The sequence below is a fragment of the Ambystoma mexicanum genome, chromosome 3p (genome assembly GCF_040938575.1).
Source record: "Ambystoma mexicanum isolate Mex_15411 chromosome 3p, UKY_AmexF1_1, whole genome shotgun sequence".
Classification (NCBI taxonomy): Eukaryota; Metazoa; Chordata; class Amphibia; order Caudata; family Ambystomatidae; genus Ambystoma; species Ambystoma mexicanum.
The window spans coordinates 546,266,047-546,287,037 of record NC_090925.1 but is presented as its reverse complement, the minus strand read 5'-3'; the positions used below and the strand labels follow the sequence as shown (position 1 = coordinate 546,287,037).

The 20,991-nt window shown below is 46.9% G+C and overlaps 1 protein-coding gene across 2 annotated transcripts in view; it reads left to right on the top strand.

The window, feature by feature from the left end:
• STAU1 (staufen double-stranded RNA binding protein 1) overlaps positions 1–20,991 on the top strand; it is a 1,155,286-nt gene that overhangs the window by 1,099,867 nt on the left and 34,428 nt on the right. For both annotated transcript variants that reach the window (XM_069651277.1, XM_069651276.1), the window contains one exon: positions 18,205–18,283. In XM_069651277.1, the coding sequence (XP_069507378.1) occupies positions 18,205–18,256 (52 nt within the window). In that variant the 3' untranslated portion in view covers positions 18,257–18,283. The remainder of the gene's footprint in view (positions 1–18,204; positions 18,284–20,991) is intronic.

The following is a 20,991-nucleotide window of genomic DNA, read 5'->3' as shown; positions in this document are numbered from 1 at the left end:
TACATTGCACACTGTCATTTTTACTGTTAACACTCTCAGTACACGTTCCGTTTGATTGCAAAGCCCCTGCACCAGAAACTTCTGCTAAAGAATGCACAATTGCAGCATCCACAAAGATCCTAAGATGCACCCAGCACACCTTTGGCAATGCACACAACAGTGCAGCCCTTTCCACACCCACCACAACACTATACATCCAAGCAAGCGACCATGTGAGCACTTGACATTATGCACAAACATAACATGCGTAACGGCACTTCGACCCAACTCCCCCACACCATAAAACACCAATTCACGAAAATGTGTCGCACTTAGCAGAATCCACAAACATACCACAGCCTGCACCACCCCTACGCACTGCCATTCACAAAGTATTGTCTCACTGGCAACCCATGCACAACAGCTTCACAACATTGGGCCTACTTCAATAAATCTGCACATAGCAGAGTAACCAACCACATATAAGCTGCACTTCAACCATACCCTCTTCCATACTCGCATTACGTACACACTGCACCCTGTGGCCACACTACACAACTTTTCACTGCACCTTCTCCTGCCGCACACCAAATACTGTAGCATGTTGTAACTATCACCACAACCATGAAACGCACAATACACGCTTTGCAACTCACTTGTGATGCTGTAGCATGTCGACAATGTGCTCCACACCCTTTCTCCAAAGATCACCAACCTGTGCCTGATGCACTGTCAAACCTGCATTGCTCCAGTGGGTGTGCCCCTTGCACACATTCTCCGCACCTTAATGCAACCATGCATGTCAGCATGTCACCAATTAACACTATACACATACGCCCCATTGGCACCAGCACTCCTAACCAACCTCCACACCGCAATGGATATGCACAGCTTTACATGCAACAGTTACCATAATGTAAAAACATTACACTGTCTCCGGCACCCCTACGCCCTTTCATTCACATACTATTGTCTTACCCACTTCCACTCAGAAAGTATTGTCACTGCCAACTTAAGCACAAACTGTTTACAACATTTCCCATACTGCAAGCAATGTGCACACAGCACACTATCCAAGCACAAATAAGCTGCCCTTCAACCATACCCTCTACCATACTGACAGTATTCAAACACTGCACTCAGTGCCCACACTGTGTGACTTTTCACTGCAGCATCTCCAACCACAGTCCACCGCCATGGAGCTATGCAGAAACAAATTGCAACAGTTACCATAATGTACAAACAAAACACTCTCTTCTGCACCCCTGTGCACTTTCAATCACATACTATGGGCGTACCCTTCTATTCACAAAGTATTGTGCCACTGCCAACGTACCCACATTCTGTTTGCAATACTGGACTTGGACGGCTGAAATGTGCTCCCCAACCATTCCTTACATGTCACCACCCTCTAACTGATGCACAGTCAAAAATGCATTACTGCCGTGGGTGTCCTCAAGGCCTAGGCTCTTGAGTGCATGACCTACGGCCATGCACCCAATAGTCTAGGCCTTGAACACACCCACAGCAACGTAATGCCATGATGTATGTACCATGTCACCAACTACGACAATCCACATACACGCCACTGCCACCAGCACTCCTACCCAACCTGGGCACCGCCATTGAGCTATGCAGCAACAAATTGCAACAGTTACCATAATGTACAAACAAAACACTCTCTCCTGCACCCCTGTACACTTTCATTCACCTACTATGGGCGTACCCACTTCCATTCACAAAGTACTGTAACTGCCAACCTACCCACATTCTATTTGCAACACTGGCCCTACTGCAACCAATCTGCACACACCACACTATGCAAGCACCACCCTCTACCGGATTCAGAGTCAAACATGCGTTCCTGTGGTGGGTATGTTGAAGCCCTACGCTCTTGAGTGCATGGCGCATGTCCTACGGCCTTCGGCCATGCACCCAATAGTTCAATCCTTCCACAGATGCACTGCAACTTCATTCACCCATGCATACCACCATGTGCCCAACTACCGCATTCCATCCGCAGCGCACAGCCACCCGCGCTCCCACCCAACCTATGTCATGTGCAATTCACTCCCCTTCTGCAATTGACCTGCCACCCCTCACCACGATAAGAGGTTGCCGCAGAAGCTATGGGGCCGTTACGACAATTGCCTCCAATCGCCACACAAAGTAGTCGCCTGTCTTGGTACCCGCGAGTTGGTGCAATACGTGCAAATACTGCAGGGACTCCTCCGTCGTCTTCTACCTATGTACATATGTCACATGAATCACTTCTCAATCCCCCACCCGTTGCCTCCCTTATTGCTGCCAACACATTGTGTATGGTACATTTTCCAAACCCTTCCGCCGCCGCACTGTCCTCGAATACACCATGGCGGCTTTCCCAAACAATGTTGACGCACTGCACGCTTCCATCCAGCCAACCACCGGCCGCGTCCAAACTTTTCCAACAGCACGCCGTACCACGAGCCAATGACACTTCTGTCCACGGAGCGGACCCAGATATCATACATTTTTGGGGACGTGCATTTCAGTTCTTCACAAAAAAAGTGCTGGTCGGATTTCCACCAAACACACAAAAGCACGCTTTCGAATGGATTGTGTCCTCCCATGTATTCCTCATCTTATCCTGCCTGCTTCGCTGCTTCGGAATTCTTTTTTCGGCAGATGTCGCTGCGCACAAGGCCGTGGCGTCGATGTCCCTCGACGGGCTCCGTACCTTGTCGACGTCACAGTCAGTATTAATAGCTTGTGCCGCGCCCGTTGGCTTCAGTTCCGTTTTTCCGATTGCTTCGCTCTTGAACGGCGTGCTTCGAAATTTTCTTCTGAAAATGTCTTCTTCTACCTCTTCTACTCCGAAGACAGGGTTTAAAAAGTGTATTGACTGTGGATCGAAGATGTTGATCAGATCCTCACAGTATTTGTCTCTGGTGCCTAGGTTCAAGCCATCGAACCGGCGATTGTAGCTCCTGTCAGTCGATGACGGAGAAGGCCCTTCGTGAGAGGAAAGGTGGGAAGCTTCTAAGGCCTCGTTGAAAAGACATTAAAAAAAATCGAACATTAAAAAAATATAGCGATTCGAAAGAATCTGATCGTCATAGACACTCTAAGAGATCCCGATCTCGTAGTAGATTGAGGCGCTCTTCATCTTCCTCTTCAAAAAAAGTAAAAAGAAGACATGGATCTCCCTCGTCATCTTCCGATTCATCTACCAAATTGGTACGATGCCCGACTAAGTTGGATTCCCCAAGAAAATGGGAAGATTTTAGAAAGAAGATAATGGAGGTCTTTGAGAATGCGGCCTCGACCCCCTCAAAGAACCCTCAGAAGAGCCGGACCCCTGTCGCTCCATCGGACGACACAGGGAAGTCAGGAACTACTGTGGTAAAACCCAGTAGTATGGACGAAACTCGTAAAACTCGAGTTGACACCAAGTCGTCGAAGATTCCTCGAGAGTCGAGTATTTCTCCGACACCATATAAAAAAACAAGTCGTCCAACATCCGCGACTTTGTCGACGCTATTGGCTCTGACAGCTTCGACATCGAAGCCAAAAGTGTCTTCGACGCCTGTGTCGAAGACGACATCTGTGTCCTCAAAGATTCCTTCGATACCATCGAAGGTTCCGTCGATTCCTTCGACCAAACCTTATGAACAAGACAGGAGATTTACTCCTTTACCAAAATCAGACTTCTTTAAGTCTAGGTCTTCAATTTTTGAAGAAAGTGGCTCTGAAGTAGAGGAGGTTTCTCCTATTGGAGTATAATATGGTACTAGAGAGGTCCCAGAATAACTAATTGATCCAGAATCGAAAATGAAACCTGTGTGACACCCTTCACTCTGCTAGTGGCATTGATACGTCACCTGAGCTAGAGTTTGCAAAACCTGACCCTGCAGAACACGCAGATTCAGGGTACAGGAGTTTAATGAAGAGTGGTGGAATACATGGGCTGGGGTAGAGCCTCACCCACTTTTGATCGGGACAATATAACGGACATACTTGATCGGGGCCCCCAGAAGTTCTCCCCTTCCATAGGGCACTTCAGAGATCGGTGGAAAAAAACTGGGAAGTTCCTGACAATATTGCTGCAGTAAACAGTAATTTTCCTAAGAAATATAGAACTTCTGGTTCTGATCCTGAATATTTAAACGGGCATCCCACTCCAGAAAGTCTGGTTATTCAAGATGCAACTACCTCAAGACAGACTGCATATCCTTCTATCCCTCTGGATAGAGAGGATAAGAAGGTGGATGATTAGGCCCGTAAAGTTTTTGCTTCAGGTGGCATGGCTGTTAAGTCAACTAATGTCACCTGTACCCTGGCCAGGTTCACCCATACCCTTTGGGACTGCATTTCGGCAGCGGCTGATCATATTCCGGAAGGCGAGGAAAGGGAAGGTTTCCTGAATATTGTCAAAGACGGAAAGGAGGCAATGGGGGAATGTCTCCAGTCTGGACTGGATAATGCTGATAGTATCAGCAGATCCATGGCTGCAAGCACAGTGCTACGCAGATTAGAGAGGTTGACGAAGTCGGGGGTTCGCACCAGATGTGCAGGCCAAGTTTCTCAACATGCCTTTTGATGGCTTGAGGCTGTTTGATAGTAAGGCTGATGAAAGCCTAGAAGAACTACAGACCTCAAAAGCGGCAGCTAAATCTCTTAGCGCCTCCATGCGACAGCCTCAGAAACCCTATTCGGGCTCATCTTCCTGGTGGGATCGTTCTTTTCGGTACTACTCCTATTGTGGTAGAGGAAGAGGACAGGCCTTTCAAAAACGCAAGAGAAAACCTCAGGAACTGCATCTTTGCCCTCAGCCGCTCCTGCAGCCGCTTCCAGATCACTCTGAGATCTTGTTACACAAAACCCTGGTGGGAGGCAGGATCTCTCATCATCTGAAAGAATGGCGGGGCATTACCTCAGATGCTTGGGCACTGGAAACAGTAGCTCAGGGTTACTGTCTCCCCTTCCTAAAAAGGCCTCAGGACCATCCACCGGGAACCAACTCTGACAAAATTCCAGATCCGCTCCTGTTGCAGGAAATTTTAACCCTGCTAGAGAAAGGTGCAATAGAACAGGTACCTGTAGCAGAGAGGAACAAGGGTTGGTACTCCCCATACTTTCTCATCCCAAAGAAGGACAGAGGATTGAGACCCATCTTGGACTTAAGAAACTTGAACAAGTTCCTCAGGAAGGACAAGTTCAAGATGGTAACCCTTTCTCAGATCCTTCAGGCTCTCCAACACCAAGACTGGTTGGTATCATTGGACCTTCAGGATGCTTACTTTCATGTGCCAATCCATTTCAAGCACAGAAAGTACCTGAGGTTCGCGATTGGCAATTCTCACTATCAGTTTCGAGTTCTGCCATTCGGGTTGACCTCCGCCCCGAGTGTTTTCACCAAGTTGATGGCAGTTGTGGCAGCGAGTCTCGGAAGAGGGAGGATTCACGTCTACCCCTAGCTGGACGATTGGTTGATCAGAGCACGTTCTCCCGAACAAGCTCAGGAACATCTATCCATCACCTGTCACTTCCTTCACAAACTGGGCTTCTCCCTCAATTCAGGAAGTCCCACATGATACCATCCCAAGAGCTTCAATTTATCGGAGCAGTTTTAGACACTTCCTCAGGCAAAACCTTGCCTCCCGAGATGAGCTCTCCACATTCTGCAGATGGTAACGAAGTTCCAGAATGCCCAGCATTTGCCGGCCTTTGATTTTCTGAGGTTGCTCGGCCTCATGGCATCCTGCATTTTTCTGGTGCCAGAGGCCAGATTGAGAATGAGATCCCTTCAATGGGCCCTCAGAACTCAGTGGTCCCAGTTCTCAGGGAATATGTTGGATCTTCTGCAAGTCCCGAGCGCAGTCGCTCGGGATCTACTATGGTGGGCTTGCAATGACAACATCCTCAAGGGAGAATCTTTTTGGCAACCATGGCCGGAGATAACAGTAGTAACGGACGCCTCACTCACGGGGTGGGGAACCCATACCAACGATCTGACAATCAGCGGTCGTTGGTCTCCATCAGAGTCCAAACTACACATCCAACCTATTGGAGCTGAGGGCAATCAGACTAGCGCTGAAAGCCTTCCTGCCCTCTGTACAGGGAAAGAATGTCCTGATAATGACGGGCAACACGGTAGCCATGTACTACCTCAACAAGAGAGGAGGTGTAGAATCACTACCACTTTGCAGAGAGGCAATGCAGCTCTGGTTCTGGGCAACACGAGAAGGAATCTCTATCGGCAGTTCACCTAGCCGGAGAGCAGAACACGGCGGTAGATGCTCTGAGCAGGCAGAGCAGTCTCCCACGAGTGGGAACTAGCTCAGGAAGTCCTTCTGGAGATCTTCGCCCTTTGGGGAACCCCTCAAGTGGATTTGTTCGTGACCATGGTGAACCGGAAGTGCGAACAGTACTGCTCAAGGGAATTTCCTCCGAGAGGAGCTCTAGGAGACTCGTTCGTGGTGGACTGGAAGTTTCCACTTATGTACGCGTTTCCTCCAGTCCCCGTGATTCCTCAAGTAATCGGGAGGTTGAGAAAGTTCAGGAAAACCATGATCCTAATTGCCCCGGATTGGTCCAGGAGGACGTGGTACCCGGACCTTCTGGACATGTCCATCTGCCCTCCAATACGTCTTCTGCAAAGATAGGATCTTCTCTCGCAAGAGGAAGATCGGGTTCTCCATCCAGAGTTCAAGACACTCATCCTTCACAAATGGTTGCTGAGAGGTTGAGATATAAGGATTGGGATCTTCCGGATGACATAATGGAGATTTTGCTTTCGGCCAGAAGGCCAGCAACAAAATCCTTGTACCGGTGTTGTTGGAACAAGTTCAGTAACTGGTGCAAAGATAAGGCTGTGGACCCTTTCAATGTGGCACCCCAATGGTGCTTTCTTTCCTATTGCATCTAGCAAATCTGGGGCTCCAGATCGGAACAATTAAAGGATATCTAGCTGCGCTGTCCATTTTCCAGCGTTCCTCGGAAGAGGTTTATTACTTAAAAATTCCATTGATAATTCAATTCCTGAAAGGGCTTACTAATGTATACCCTCTAGTCCCCTTTCATGTCCCAACATGGGATTTCAATCTGGTACTTAAGTTTCTAACTTGTATACCTTTTGAGCCTCTGCACTCTTGTCCCTTGAAGCTTCTAACATTAAAGACGGTCCTTCTTGTGGCCTTAGCATCAGCCCGCAGGGTTAGTGAACTACAGGCTCTCTCATCTAAACCTCCATATACTACTTTTTACAAGGATAAGGTGGTTCTTAAAGCTAAACCCTCTTTCTTAGTTTCTGACTTCCATTTGTCACAAAAAATCATATTACCAACTTTCTATCCTCCTCCTCATTTGGGCAAAGAAGAGGAGAGACTGCGTAGACTGGACCCCAAAAGGGCTCTGTTTTTACATTTCAAGAATGTCAAAATTACGTCAAGATGACCAACTTTTTGTAGGTTATGTAGGTCATAAATTGGGATTAGCGGTGACAAAACAAACCATATCCCGCTGGATCATTCTGGCCAATATTGAGTGCTACAGATTGTCGGGAAAGGACCCCCGAGGTGGGCTTCGAGCCCATTCCACTAGGGGGATGGCTACTTCTGCGGCTCTGAAGAGGGAAGTCCCTGCAGCAGATATTTGTTCAGCTGCAACATGGGCATCAATGCATACCTTCATCAAGCATTATTGCTTAGATGCTTCTTCCTCCAGAGAGGGTTTATTTGCCAAAGCGGTACTTCATCTTCATTCCGTCCATGAAAACAAATACTAGTACTCCCACCTCCAAAATTACCACTGCTATGGGAGTCTATCATAAGATGAGCAATACGTGGGAGGACACAATCCATTCGAAGAACAAGTTACTTACCAACTGTAACGTTCTTTCGACTTGATGTTCCTCCCACGTATTGCTCATCGCCCCTCCTATCCTACCCCGCAGTACAGTTTGCGTTTCTTACACTTTCCTCTCACGAAGAGTGTATCATTCATGAGGCATGCCTGGGTGTTCCTCGAATAATTCCTCAAAAAAACAGAACTGAAGCCAACAGGCGCAGCACAAGCTATTTATACTGACGGTGACGTCGACAAGGTACGGAGCCCGTCGAGGGACATCGATGCCACGGCCTTGTGCACAGCGCACTCTGCCAAAAAATAAATCCGAAGCAGCGAAACTGGCAGGATACGAATATCATAAGATGAGGAATACGTGGGAGGAACATCCAGTCGAAAGAAAGTTACAGTTGGTAAGTAACTTTTTCTTCTGACCCAAGCCCCCGCTCCTGCCGCAAATTTGGTGAAAATCTGTCCGGCCGTTCGGGCTGTAGCCGTGAGCAAAGTTTTTCCCCCATCAGTCTATGGAGAAAAAAAAAATGTGGGACCCGTATAACTTTGGCTCCCCCCCCACCCCCTGCACAAAACCTCACCCAACTTGGCGGTGAAATTCAGAGCCGGCCATCTTCCTATGAGTTTAGCAACTTAATCATAACTACACGCCCGCTACCACGGGCCGTGTGAGATGTGTGTGTGTGTGTGTATATATATATATATATATATCAACCTTTCAATATACAAAATGACTAGAATTACAATTGAAATCAGTGAAGTTACAAAATTAAGTCAGTTTAACAGATTCAAAAGTTCACGAATATATAATGTTCAAGATGATTTTAATAAAAGATAAAAGCGCATTTATATAGTTCCCATAATATTCAATGAGGATAAAAATTGTACAATGGCAAGATGTTCTAGTTGCACAAAACAACTGTTCCCATAAAATGTCTGAGTCAATAACTTTATAATTAATAAAATGTTTTTTCAGAAATTTGTCACATGTATCAAGCAAGTTTGGACACTACGTTAACAAATGACAAGGACTCTGACCAAGCACTTGGCAAAAACAACATGTATTAGCAATTTGAGATATAATTTTACGCTTGGCTAATACTTCTTTGATAGGCCACAGGTTCAATCTAAACCGTAAGTAAGCATGCTTGTACAGAGGAGAAGGAAACTTTACAAAGTTTGATTCAGGGGCCGTCGCCTGTAGCGCCATCAATGGGACTGTTCTGCTAATGGCCTCCGTGCTGAGCCCGTCATCATTTCTTAACTAAATTAGCGTCCCTTCCGGTTCCTGAAAGATGAGATCTCAACAGGAGCTGTCAGAAGCTGTGAGGAACCTCTTGCCCTGGTTGACAGTGCACGTTCTCTCTGCATAGCCCGGATGACCCTCCTGAAACTACACTGGGTCCCGAGTGCAGGTGAAGGCTCCAAGATGGCGGGCAAACGCACTTAGAGCTATGTGTGTGTGTGTGTGTGTGTGTGTGTGTGTGTGTGTGTGTGTGTGTGTGTGTGTGTGTGTGTGTGTAGGTGTAGGTAGGTGTGTGTAGGTAGGTAGGTGTGTGTAGGTAGGTAGGTGTGTGTAGGTAGGTGTGTGTAGGTGTGTGTGTGTGCAGACGTACGTGTGTGCAGGTGTGCAGAGATGATCGTATTATGAAGGAGATGGCCCAGAATCGTCCTGCTTACGTCCTCGAGGAGTGAGGGGTGGCGGAACAGCCTGTACTATCTAGGATCCCGTGGAGGTACTGATTTTGCTACGCCGCTCTGAAAGAGAGCCCGGCCCCTCCTCCTGCCACCGGTGCTCCTATTACAGTCCCCACCCGAGAGCTCTGCTTCCCCTTCTCACTGTGTCTCCAGCAGCGTCCTCCCCCGCCCCCGGGGGCCATGAATTCTTGCTCCTTCATCCGGCTGAGCGCCACAATCACCCAGATCAGCGAACCTCTGGCCACGACACGGCAAGCCGACACCTCTGTGACTGATGGAACGTCTCCCTCAGCTGGGCTGACTGCTACGCTGCAGATCAGATGAAAGCCTAAAGCTTAGTGACTTTGGAATACGAGGTGAGCCCTAGCATCATCCAACTTGGGAAGGCTCCTCTCACTTTTCATAAGCTGCAGCGTAGTGCATGTTTAGAAAGTGGCACAGCCACTGAGGTAACCGCCATACCTCTGGACTTAGTCATTGCTGGTCCACTCTCCGCTACTCCCAATATTAAGGGCCACAAAGGCACATGCTGCAGTTTCCAGGCCCACCAAGCTACTCAGATGGGTCACACAGAATAAGTGAAGGAGCACATTGCTGGATCCCGTTCCCCCTCCCCCTTCTTTGCCCCGGACTGACAGAGCATAGGGCGCCTTAGCTACTGGCCTCTCTGGAGTGGCCTCACAGCGCTAGGGGCGGCAGAGATAGTAGCGAACCTCACGGCTCACCTGTGACCATAAACCAACCTTAACTGCAGCGCAGGTCCCCTAGGAGGCTCTCCCCCAGTAACGTTAAGCTCTTGAAATGCCCTGACTACAGTTTACTCCCCGTGGATCGCTGGACCCGGGGCCAGATGAATCACAACGTGTATTCAGTTAAATCTATTTTCTATTTTCAAGCCTGCAAGGTCAGGTAACAGATGGATATTGTAAGTGAGAAAATGTTTTAAAATGTATAATACTAAAAAAAAAAGGCTAGGAAATTGGAGTACCTGTCATCAAGGTCCAAAAGTGGGGACAGGAGATGATTCACGTGTGCCTATTATCTACTAGGACAAGTATCCCCTGTGTAAGGACCTGGATGACTACTCATCAGAAAATATTGAAATACACGCCTGGCCACCTTCGTATGTGACAAAGTGACTTGGTGTATGCCATATTAACCTATTTTTGACTCTAGCCCCTATGTGTGCTCTGACATGATAGTATCCACATTCTACTAATTTTTTTGTAGAGTCAATCTCTGAGCAACATCTTACTACATGCAGAACCATGCGTGAATCTCCTGTCCCCACTTTTGGACCTTGATGACAGGTACTCTAATTTCCTAGCCTTTCACACTTTATTAGTATTATAAATTTTAAAAAATGTTCTCATTTACAATATCCATCTGTTAACTGACCTTGCATGCTTGAAAATAGAAAATAGATTTAACTGAATACACGTCGTGATCCACCTGACACCGCCGTGTCCAGCCCAAAGGCGCCGACCATTCATTACTTAATGGTACGTTGACAACCCCCCCTTTCTTTGAAGCTTTTGGTAATATTCTAACATGGAGACATACACATTTACTCGTCTTGTTTTGACTGTTTTTTGAGATGGGCTATATAACTAATCCATGGCTCACAAATTGTTCTGTGTATTAAATACTGTGACAAACTGTGAATTGAATTTGAAAATCCTCATGCATAAACTGCTTTGTTGTTATGCCTTGCTGTCACCATTTTGTTTGCCTGTTTTAGAATAAATTGTTTTAACTACATTTGTGCTATACTAGTGTAATCTAATTATGTTACACTAACCTTCGGTTGTGCTAAAGGGAGAGGTAGCCTTGACTCGCCTTGTTCTCCATATCTTTGTCATACCCTCATGAGCCAGGCCTCCCGTAACCAAAAAAGAGGGTCCTTAGCCTAACTCTTATGCCTAGCAAACAGAAGCAAGCTCTTGGAGTACAAGCTGGAAGATTTAGAAAACAGGGCCCGAAGAAACAATCTGTGAATCAGAGGATGCCCTCCTCTGTTGCGGACCAAGATCTGACTGATTATGTAGGGGACCTGTTTCAGTCTCTACTCCAACAGCTCGAGAAACCCCAGCTACTGTTGGACCATACCCATAGACTGCGCACTCATACGGGGCTGGAGTCGGAATTTCCCCCGGATATGATCACCCAAGTCCACTTCTATATGACGAAGGAGGCAATTATGGCGATAGGTCGTACCAGGGATGAGCTGACCTTTCAGGAGTCTCCCGTGCAGATCTTCCAGGATCTCCCAACTGTAACAATGCAGAAATGCAGAGCGCTTAGACCGCCGACACTGTTCCTGCGTGATCAGCAGATTAAATGTCGCTAGCTGTTCCCTACAGCTGTCTAGTTCTCCTACAATGGGGCCTCCCGCAATATCTCATGTCTAGAGGACACAGAAATTATTCGAAACCCCTCCGCACCAGACAGAGGCGGTAATCCATCTCCCAACTCACCCACTGGAACAGAAGATCTTCCCCCGAAAGCCAGACGAGCGATATGGTCGAAAGTTCAGAGGGGCCGCAAATTCAAGTAAAATGTCCCCACTCTCCTGATCTGGGGGGGACAACTGACAGTAAGCTCTCTAAAACTTCTGCTATCCAGCACCCCGCTCATTTGGACATAACAGGGAACGCAAGGATAACGACAATGGGCTCGGCATGGTCTGAGCCTGACCCCACGGAGTATGACACCAGAGGATGCTTGGAGTGTGCTGTCAACGGTTTTGGGCAGCTCAAGAGTTTGGAGCCTATGGTTCGGGCTCAGTTCAAAGTTGAGTGATTCTTTTTGGGTAAAAAGTTTGGTTGGAGCACACAAAAGAATTACCAGGTCTAGAATGGCAGCTCCTACAAACACCTCGCCGCCCCCAAAGCCATTAGCGGAAGAGAGCCCAGAGATTCCACACCAGATTGTGAATTTATCTCCCTAAAAGTAAAGGGTCTGAACTCCCCAGTGAAACGAAAATCTGTATTGAAACGGTTGCAAGACCTGGAGGAGTCTTCCGGGAGAAGATGGGTCTCTTGGATGTTTCCCATCTTCTCCCGGAAGACTATGCTCGTCTCTGACATAAGGATTTCCCAAGGCAGTTCCTGGCCTCCGATGGCCCTAAAAAAGAGGGAACAGTGATCTTGATGGCAAGAGATATTCATTTTGAGGAATTTGACACGCTCACAGACCCGGGCACTCGCTTCGTAGGAGTGAAGGGGATGCTTTGTGGTCAATTGTATTCGCTGATTTCAGTCTATGCTCCGAACGAGGGCAAGGAACGTTTTCTGGCAGACTTGGAAATAGCTCTTCTCCCCTTCCCAGAGGGCCAGATGGTAATAGGGGGCGACTTCAATGGGGTCCCTGACCTGGAAAAGGACAACTCCCACTCCCTGTCCGCCAAAGACTACAAAATAGCACTGAGCATCCTCCACCTGTTTAGATCACTGGGGGTCGTGGACACTTGGAGAGTGCTTCACCCAGAGGAAAGGGACTTTACCTTTTTCTCGAATGTCCATCGTTCTTTCTCACGCATTGATATGATCTTGGCCTCGCCCCAGCTTCTTTCCTTCACAAAGTGTGCATCGCCCCTAAGGTCCTTAGACCATGCTCCGGTGCTGCTATACATCAGATCTTGGAACCCACCCTCTGGGTCCAGACCACAGCGGCGTCTATATGACCCAATCTTCAACGATATGGCTTTGAGGGACGATGTGGCAACAGCGATCAAGAATTACTTCAATGAAAATACCACGGATTTGACCTCTCATGCGACTACATGGGATGCCATGAAGGCGGTTGTCCGTGAGACCCTAATTGCACACATGGCAGCTTACCACAAACGGAAGCAGTCCAGAGCCTTCCGGGAAAAAAAGATTTCAGACATCGAAAACAAAGTTAAAAAGAAAGGGTGGTCTCCTAAGATCAATACAGCCCTCTGCGCGGCTCGCAACAAGTTGAAGGCCCTATATGCGGAGGAAACAGCGCAAACCCTGCTCTCAGTCAAGCAGGGATACTATGCCAAGAGTAATAAGGCCAACCGCCTTCTAGCACAGAAATTGGTAAAATCCAGAAGACATAACTTTATCATAGGTCTTCGAGATCAACATAGGGCTACACAGTATGAAGAACAGACCAAATTGCGGTTAGCGCATACGCACTTGCTTGAGTCCATAGCCGATTCAAGTAGATCAGTAGAAGCTCAGCGTCAATACATCACAGAAGCGGCCCTGCCCACGTCTAGCCCGAGAGGATAGGGAGGCCCTGGAAGCACCTATCCAGCCGGAAGAAGTAGAGTCAGTAATCAAGTCCTTGAAGTCTCGAGCTCCGGACTGTGATGGTTTCTCCCCGAAATGTTAGAAACTGTTCCACGCTCAGCTCCTTGCTCCCTTGACAGCCCTCTTCAAATAGTTTCAGGAAGCAGGAAGCGTAACTCCTTCGATGCAAAGCACCACCACAATACTGGTCTTGAAGGATGGTAAGGATCCCAAAGATTGTTCCTCGTATAGGCCAATTTCACTTTTGAACATCAATGCGAACATTTACTCGAAAGGGATGGAATAACATCGGACAAGTGGGTGTTGCTTCGAGTTCCTTTGGAAACCATGCAATCATCCACCAAGTAGCAGAACACTGCCCGCGGATCTCCTATTACTGCAAGAGGAAAGTCAAACCTTGCTGCTGAAAGGAGCCATCGAGAAAGTGCCTTGTGACCAGGTAGCGGGATTTATTTCTCTGCTTTCTGATCCCCAAAAAAGAGGAGACCTATAGTGTACTTCTAGACTTAATACCAACAAACGTCAAACCTCCAAAATTCAGGAAGACCACGCACCAGAAGGTAATTCCCCTACTCGTATACAATTAAAATAACTCAAATTGCCTTGCAGGCTTTCCAACAGTGACAGAGCAATATCTACAATTATTACGACCCCACGGACCATTCCTTGTGCCTGTGTCCTATAGCGCTATTGGAGTCTAATCAGTTGGCCATACGGACAGCCACCCCACTTCCCTTATCAGTTACCCCATATCTTTCCTCAGTGGGACTGCGTTGGCTCCCGATAGCAATGAATGTTGAAGCCTGGTAACTGTGGGAGAAACAATGTTAGAGAGGGAAGGCACTGAGTTCAATCCTGCTATGTGGCCATGGGCACCGTCTCATTGCAAGACCAAGTATACCCATGACCACTCTATGGTCCCCCAGTTCAATGCGAATGGAGTCAAAAGTACGCCCCCCGTTGTAGTGTATTCTAATACATCTTATAAAATATTCTTGAATTTAAGAGCTGCATCCACATACCATTAGAAGCCAATGGGAACACTTGTTGGTTAGTGATTCCCTAGATTCATACTGATCATAGGCACCTTTCTGAACACTGCAAGAATATCAACCCCCACCCCTGCACTCCCAATGGGACCCTCTCATATTTTCATGCTCCGTGCCTTGCCTATGTTGAAATATTAGGCCTCTATGGTTAGTGCTACTGGGGGACAATTTAGGTTTGGCATAGCCTACCCCCCTCCACTTGATTTAACAACCTACAGCTTGCTTCTGGGACCCCAGTTAACCTCTCCACGCACAGCTCGCCGTGGTAGTTGAACAGTGTTATGCTACTGGATTGAGGTTCTGGCACAACCACCAGAATCTGCTTGATTTCGAGGCTCCTTCTCGTGCTGGGCATTGCAATGGTTAGTACGGTTGCCGGTTGTGTCGCTCGGGTTCGGATCATTCACCCAGATTCTAAGCGTTTTCTCCACCGCTGAGGAACTTTGATCCTCCATTATCGGTTGGCACTCCCCAGTCGCCTCCTCACCCCCTCCTCTGTGATCTTCAATAAAGACATTAGCAACTTATTTATGGCTACTAGTTCAATAAGAACGATGGTGCCTTTGCATCCTGGTTGTGATTCCTTGTCAACTTGATCCACGATGGGGGGGGGGGTAGAGGGAATTTGGGGTGGACTTGTGTAGGGGGGGGATTAGCGCCCAGCTGACGCCCTTTATCAGCATGTGTGGCCTACCCCATATCTTTATGGACATTTGAATCACTTACTAGTTTTTGGGGGGGGGGGTGCCTGGGTGACAGGAGCCCTCCCCCACTGCAGCCTTTTTAGTGCAGGGCTGGATGCTGCATTCTCATATATGTTTTCTGTGGCATCGTCCGAACGCAATAAAGCAGGATTTCGATTTGTAACAATGTCATGATCCTCACAACTGTTCCCTAAAGTCCCGCCTTCAGTAGTAGATTTCGCCAGCGTGGTAAAAACAGTTTGCTCGTTACACCTAAACAGGCTGTGTCCTGGATTAGCCTTGCCTATGGCCATGCCAAAATGTAGCCCCCCCCCTCCTCTGTGTCACTACAGGTGAGGGGGTTGGTTATGGGGCAGTTTAGCCCACTGCACCCTAGTCTACGTGCACTCACTCTGTTTTTAGTCCTGTGACATGCCCTCTACAATGTGATCTGTAACATTACTACCCAGAACATCCAGTCTACTCACAAAAAAGTGGTTTATCTGCTTGATCACCTGTAAGCTTAATGGGACTACACTGCCGCGCCTTGATGGTATCTGGATCAGTGCTTGATCTAGGAACGGGGACCGTAATTCTGCGTTTAACTTTTAGTATTTTCCTCTTATGTTGGCTAGTCACAGGAAAACTTTGTGGTGACGGGGGAGGGGAGTCCAACCCCACAATAAGAGCCATTGTAGTCACGGTTGCCGTGCAGAGTTAGTTTAAGGGAAGTGAAGGGGTCCGATGGTCGAGTGATTGCCACTTAGATGTAAAACAGCTGCCAGTTTAGTTCAATGCACAGTGCAAATGTTTAAAAAGTTAAGATGCTCAAGTATGCGCCCCCTCCCTTTTTCGCAGCTCCTCCTTTTTCTTCTTCTGCTCCTATCACCGCCCCTCCTCTCGGGTAGACTGTGCTGGAAGACATGGGCAGCACCTTTCTCCCATGGGCTCCTATCACCCCAGCGGGGGCACAACACCCTGTGCCCTTGACCAGAGTGCTCACCCTGCGGGTAGCCCCGGGTCCTCTTGAAGCGTGGGTGGAGGTGAGGGGGGGGGGGGGCAACAAGCAGGAAGGGATATCTATGTATTTGAATCTGTTGTTGATTTGCATGTGTCTATTTTGTTGGTAACAAGTGTTCTGGGCAAGACAATAAAAACGATCAGCCTTAGGTCGGGGAGGTGACGGGGGTTAATCAGAATTGGGTGGTAAGAGTAAAATCCGCAGTATTTGGCACATTCTGCCGATTTTACCATCCACCCAATTCAGGGATTAAACAAATACCACCAACAATATTCCATGGGAATACCAGCGGCAGTATTTGAGGCAGACTTTCTGCAGAAAATCCACCCATTGTTACATACTAAGAATTTGAGGTAAAAAATCCAAATTCGCCCTAGTTTTAAAAAAAAAATATTACCGTACAGAAGGAAAGCACAGTTGCTTGACTTCCGTAGAGTCAACACATTTTTACAAAGGATCATGGTAAGACAGTGAAAACGTGGGCATCTCTGATGCCAGCCCTCCCAACAACTTACCTTTGTAATGCATAAGAGTCAGAATTGAACCTTTTGTGCATATTAAAAATGTCATTAGTGGTATGAGCCACTACTTTGCATAATGCATTTTCAACTTCACACGGAAGGACAATTTTTTTTAAAACACCTTTGTATGTTCTCACCAACAAAGGTGGTATTTTTGAAATGCCTCTGGAACTACTCCAACTCTGAATGACCCCCTTAGATTCTAGTCTTCAAATAATACCAGAATTTTAATTTTTCAGTGCATGTTTTTTTAACTGCGCCCAAAAGTGAGCACCACACACAATCCAACATCAATTTCCATAACCACCATATGGTAACATTCAGTGGAGCGAATCAGGGTGCTATTAAACTATTTTTAGAAGGAATTCACTGGTGATCATGACATACACTGGGACATAAGGGACGTTTCTTACAGAATGAAACCAAGGACAAACTATAACTATAAGATATGGACCCTTACTCCCTTGGCAAGTAGGAGTTGTGATAAACTGCTGAGGATTTTAACAGGCTAATGGTGTATGGGTTGGAGTGGTACACATATTACTGTTCAGGGTCACCGAACCTATCCTTTAAATCTGTAAATTGCCAAAGGGTGGTATGAACATGAACCTGCAGCTTAAGCTGTTCCCACTCTTACTGTACTGTGGAGAATGGCATGTATTGGAGCGTGTGTAGGGGGCTGGGGGTGGATACCCTGTCTGCAGGAACGTCCAACATTTCTGAAATCAAGACGAGTACCTCATCCCACTGCAAAGAAGCTGAGCTGGCCCTGCAGCACTTGTTTCCTTTGATGCAAACTGAATTCTGCGAATTCTGAAGGATTTTGTCTTTTTCAAAAACAAATGTTGTGCATTTCTCAGCTCTGGCCCTATGAGCAGCAGCCCAGCCAGCCTGGGGTCAATTGCATCCTTGCCACCCCCCAACCCTTTCCCCAGTCCACCCCTACTTGCATGGACTGCGAATATAACCCAATTCGGGTCTTGGTAGAAGCTAAATGTATTTGTTTTATGATTCTCAATACTTGCTATAGAACATATTTATATTTTGAGCTGGTCAAAAGCTGGCAATTTGGGGGGGTGGTTATAAAGTTATCCGTTCTGTGATTTTTTTTTTCTTCTTCTCTCATTGTAGTGGCTATGAATCTATAAAGTCTCAATGCAAAGAAAGTGTGGATTACCTTTAGCGATGTGATATTGCCAGTTCCCGAAATGTAAGCATCTCACTTACGTTTTATTTTTCAAAAGAAAATGTCTAATGTGAACCTGTTATTATGGCACACATCTCATTTCAAAATGTATGTTTGAAATGCATGCAAATGTTGTATTGGTCACATTTTTACTTTTGTATTAGTATTTATTTGAAGAACAGGGATGTCCACGTCTATCTCAAAGTACTTACATGGACACATTTACAGATGGAGGGGGAATTCCCCTGAAGGTGTCTTACAGTAACACAAAGATTAGACCAAGTGGTGAGCCAGTTCGATGATGTAAAACAGTAGGACATATACCAAGGATAATACAAATACATATAAGAAAACCGATAACTCACAAAGGAACCATTAACATAAGGGGGCAAGTGTTTCAAACCAAAGAGGAGTACTATATAAATATATAAAATTGCATTATTAAACGTCACTGGAAGGAGTGGTGTTAGGGAGAATTCTCTTATAAGGCTAATTTCCCAAACCTGGTGAGCCCCCCAGCAGCTTTGCTGGATTTTTTTTTTTCCTCCTGCTAAGAGTGAGACTCTTTTCCTCCCACTCTTAGGCATGATTTGAGGTATGTCCTTGACTTATTGTGTGCTTATGGGCTATGGGGTCTTTTACTCCATAGAGTATCATCTGTTTTTCTGTGTGTGTTACACAGCACCCTCAGTGCAGTAACACAGGGGTGTCATAGTGACCCCCAAACATAGACTCCATACCCTGGGACTGTACTGTCTCCCAGGGCATGTAAAGTCACTATTGACTTTACTAGTCTTAAATTGTGAACAGAACCAGTACAAACCATCATAATGTAGAAGTACTGGTAGGGGTAATTCGATTGCCCCTGGGTCTGTTTTCAAGGGGGCACTGTGCAGTCCCCCCTTGTCGAGTTTCTGGGTGGTGGCAGTAGTTACTACGCAAAATATTTAATCGGAATATTCTCTATGGGATTTTCCCATTGATTTTAAACGCACCACTTTTTGGTGCAATGTTAAAGATACCGCCGGTTTATTTATTTATTATTAATTCACCGGTTGGGTCTTTTTGCCAGAACTCTTTTCTAAAATGGCGTTTGTGTCCTTCTCTGTAACTCTGACCAAGGTCGAGCCCTTTGTTCCACTATTTTGGCGGGCTTCTACACAGAAGCCATCCAAGTGGTGCCACTTTGTCTGCGTTCCACAGGAGGGGTGGAGGGGGGGAATTGGCACCCTGGACTGCGTTGCCTCGGCAACCCAAGTCGCACTCTACTCTGATTGGCCCAGTGGTGAGCCGCCTGGCACACCACTTAGCATGTGTGATTGACAGCTCGGCTGATGAATGGGGGTTTTTCTGCATAAAAGCAGGGCTTTTGGGACTGGAACTTCAGAGGTCGCCACAGGACCTAAGAATCCGAAGAGGGAAGAAGCTGAGCCATCTGCAACAACGACACCACCGGTGAAGCCCTGCTGCAACAAACTCACCGCTTTCCCAACCACAAGAGATCTTCTGCTAGGAGAGTCTTCTTCCTTTGAGCTGGTAGGATCAACCAGTTCACCCTTTTTCGCTTTCTCTTGGTGGAATCGCCCGTGCCAAGCACCCCGGCGGCCGGATAGCGAAGCTTCACCACTTTTACCGCGAATAAAAGGACCGCACCTCTTAACCGGAGGACTCCGCGGCTTGTTTCATCCTTGTGCAGTGCATCGACTCCACATCCCCTCCTCGACAAGATCTTCTCTTCCCCTGGTCGGAACCACAAACTTCAACCACTGCCAGGAACAGCTGCCACCGCTGGAGTGTCCTCTCTCTTTGAGGTACTGTGTCCTGCCTGGCCTCCCTTTCTATAGATTGCTAAAGGTGACCCTTAAATCCTTGGCTTTCCAACTGGGTTGGCTCCAGACCTAACTATACCTTTTGAATCACCCCAACCTCCTCTTGAACATTCTGCAAAGACTTTTTAGTACAGCTTAAACTGTGTGATCTTGGGCACATTTCGCTTTGCTCCATTTAAAGTGGGCCTGGCCTATGAACTTTTGCTCTACAGTGTACCCTGCCTTTATTCTCTTGCTTGAACTCCTAAAAGTGTTGGGAACTGTTTTAATTCTATGCTCTGCCTTTTTCTCTCTCCTTGCCTTAACTATTTGAGTGCCATCTGAGTTACGCGCTCACCTCTGTTTCGACAAATAGTGATGTTTTAACTCTGACTTGTCGAATAGTTATCAAGAGAGGTGTTTATACTTTGCCTGACTGTGTTTTAACTTGCTTTTGATTGAGAGTGCTAGTATATTGCCTAAAGTGTGTTTTAAATAAATACTTATATACTTTTAATATAAAGCTCTGGTCAGTGTTTGTTTGCTCTACTGTGTTTTGGCCCTATTGTGTATACTCTATATACTGCCCTACTCTTCTTGAGAGAAGTCTGACTGCTCAGCCACAGCTATCAGGTAAATCTGGGTGGTGCAGACTGCTACCAATTGGGTTTACTGCTTACTCCTGTAGTCTTAATCTTTTTGCAGTGTTCCCCAAGGGAACTGCACAGGATTCTGCCTCAAGTGGTAGGGGTAATATAGGGAGGACAAGATAAATGGCAGTGTAGCTCCCTCATAAGCAAACCATTGAAATGTAAGCCAAGCTTTGTACTAATGCACAGTTCGTCTGGCTTTGATTGTGATGTGCAGTGGGTTCCCGTGCAGCAGGCAAGTAGGTAGGAAGAGCGGAAGTACATGGAGTGGTAT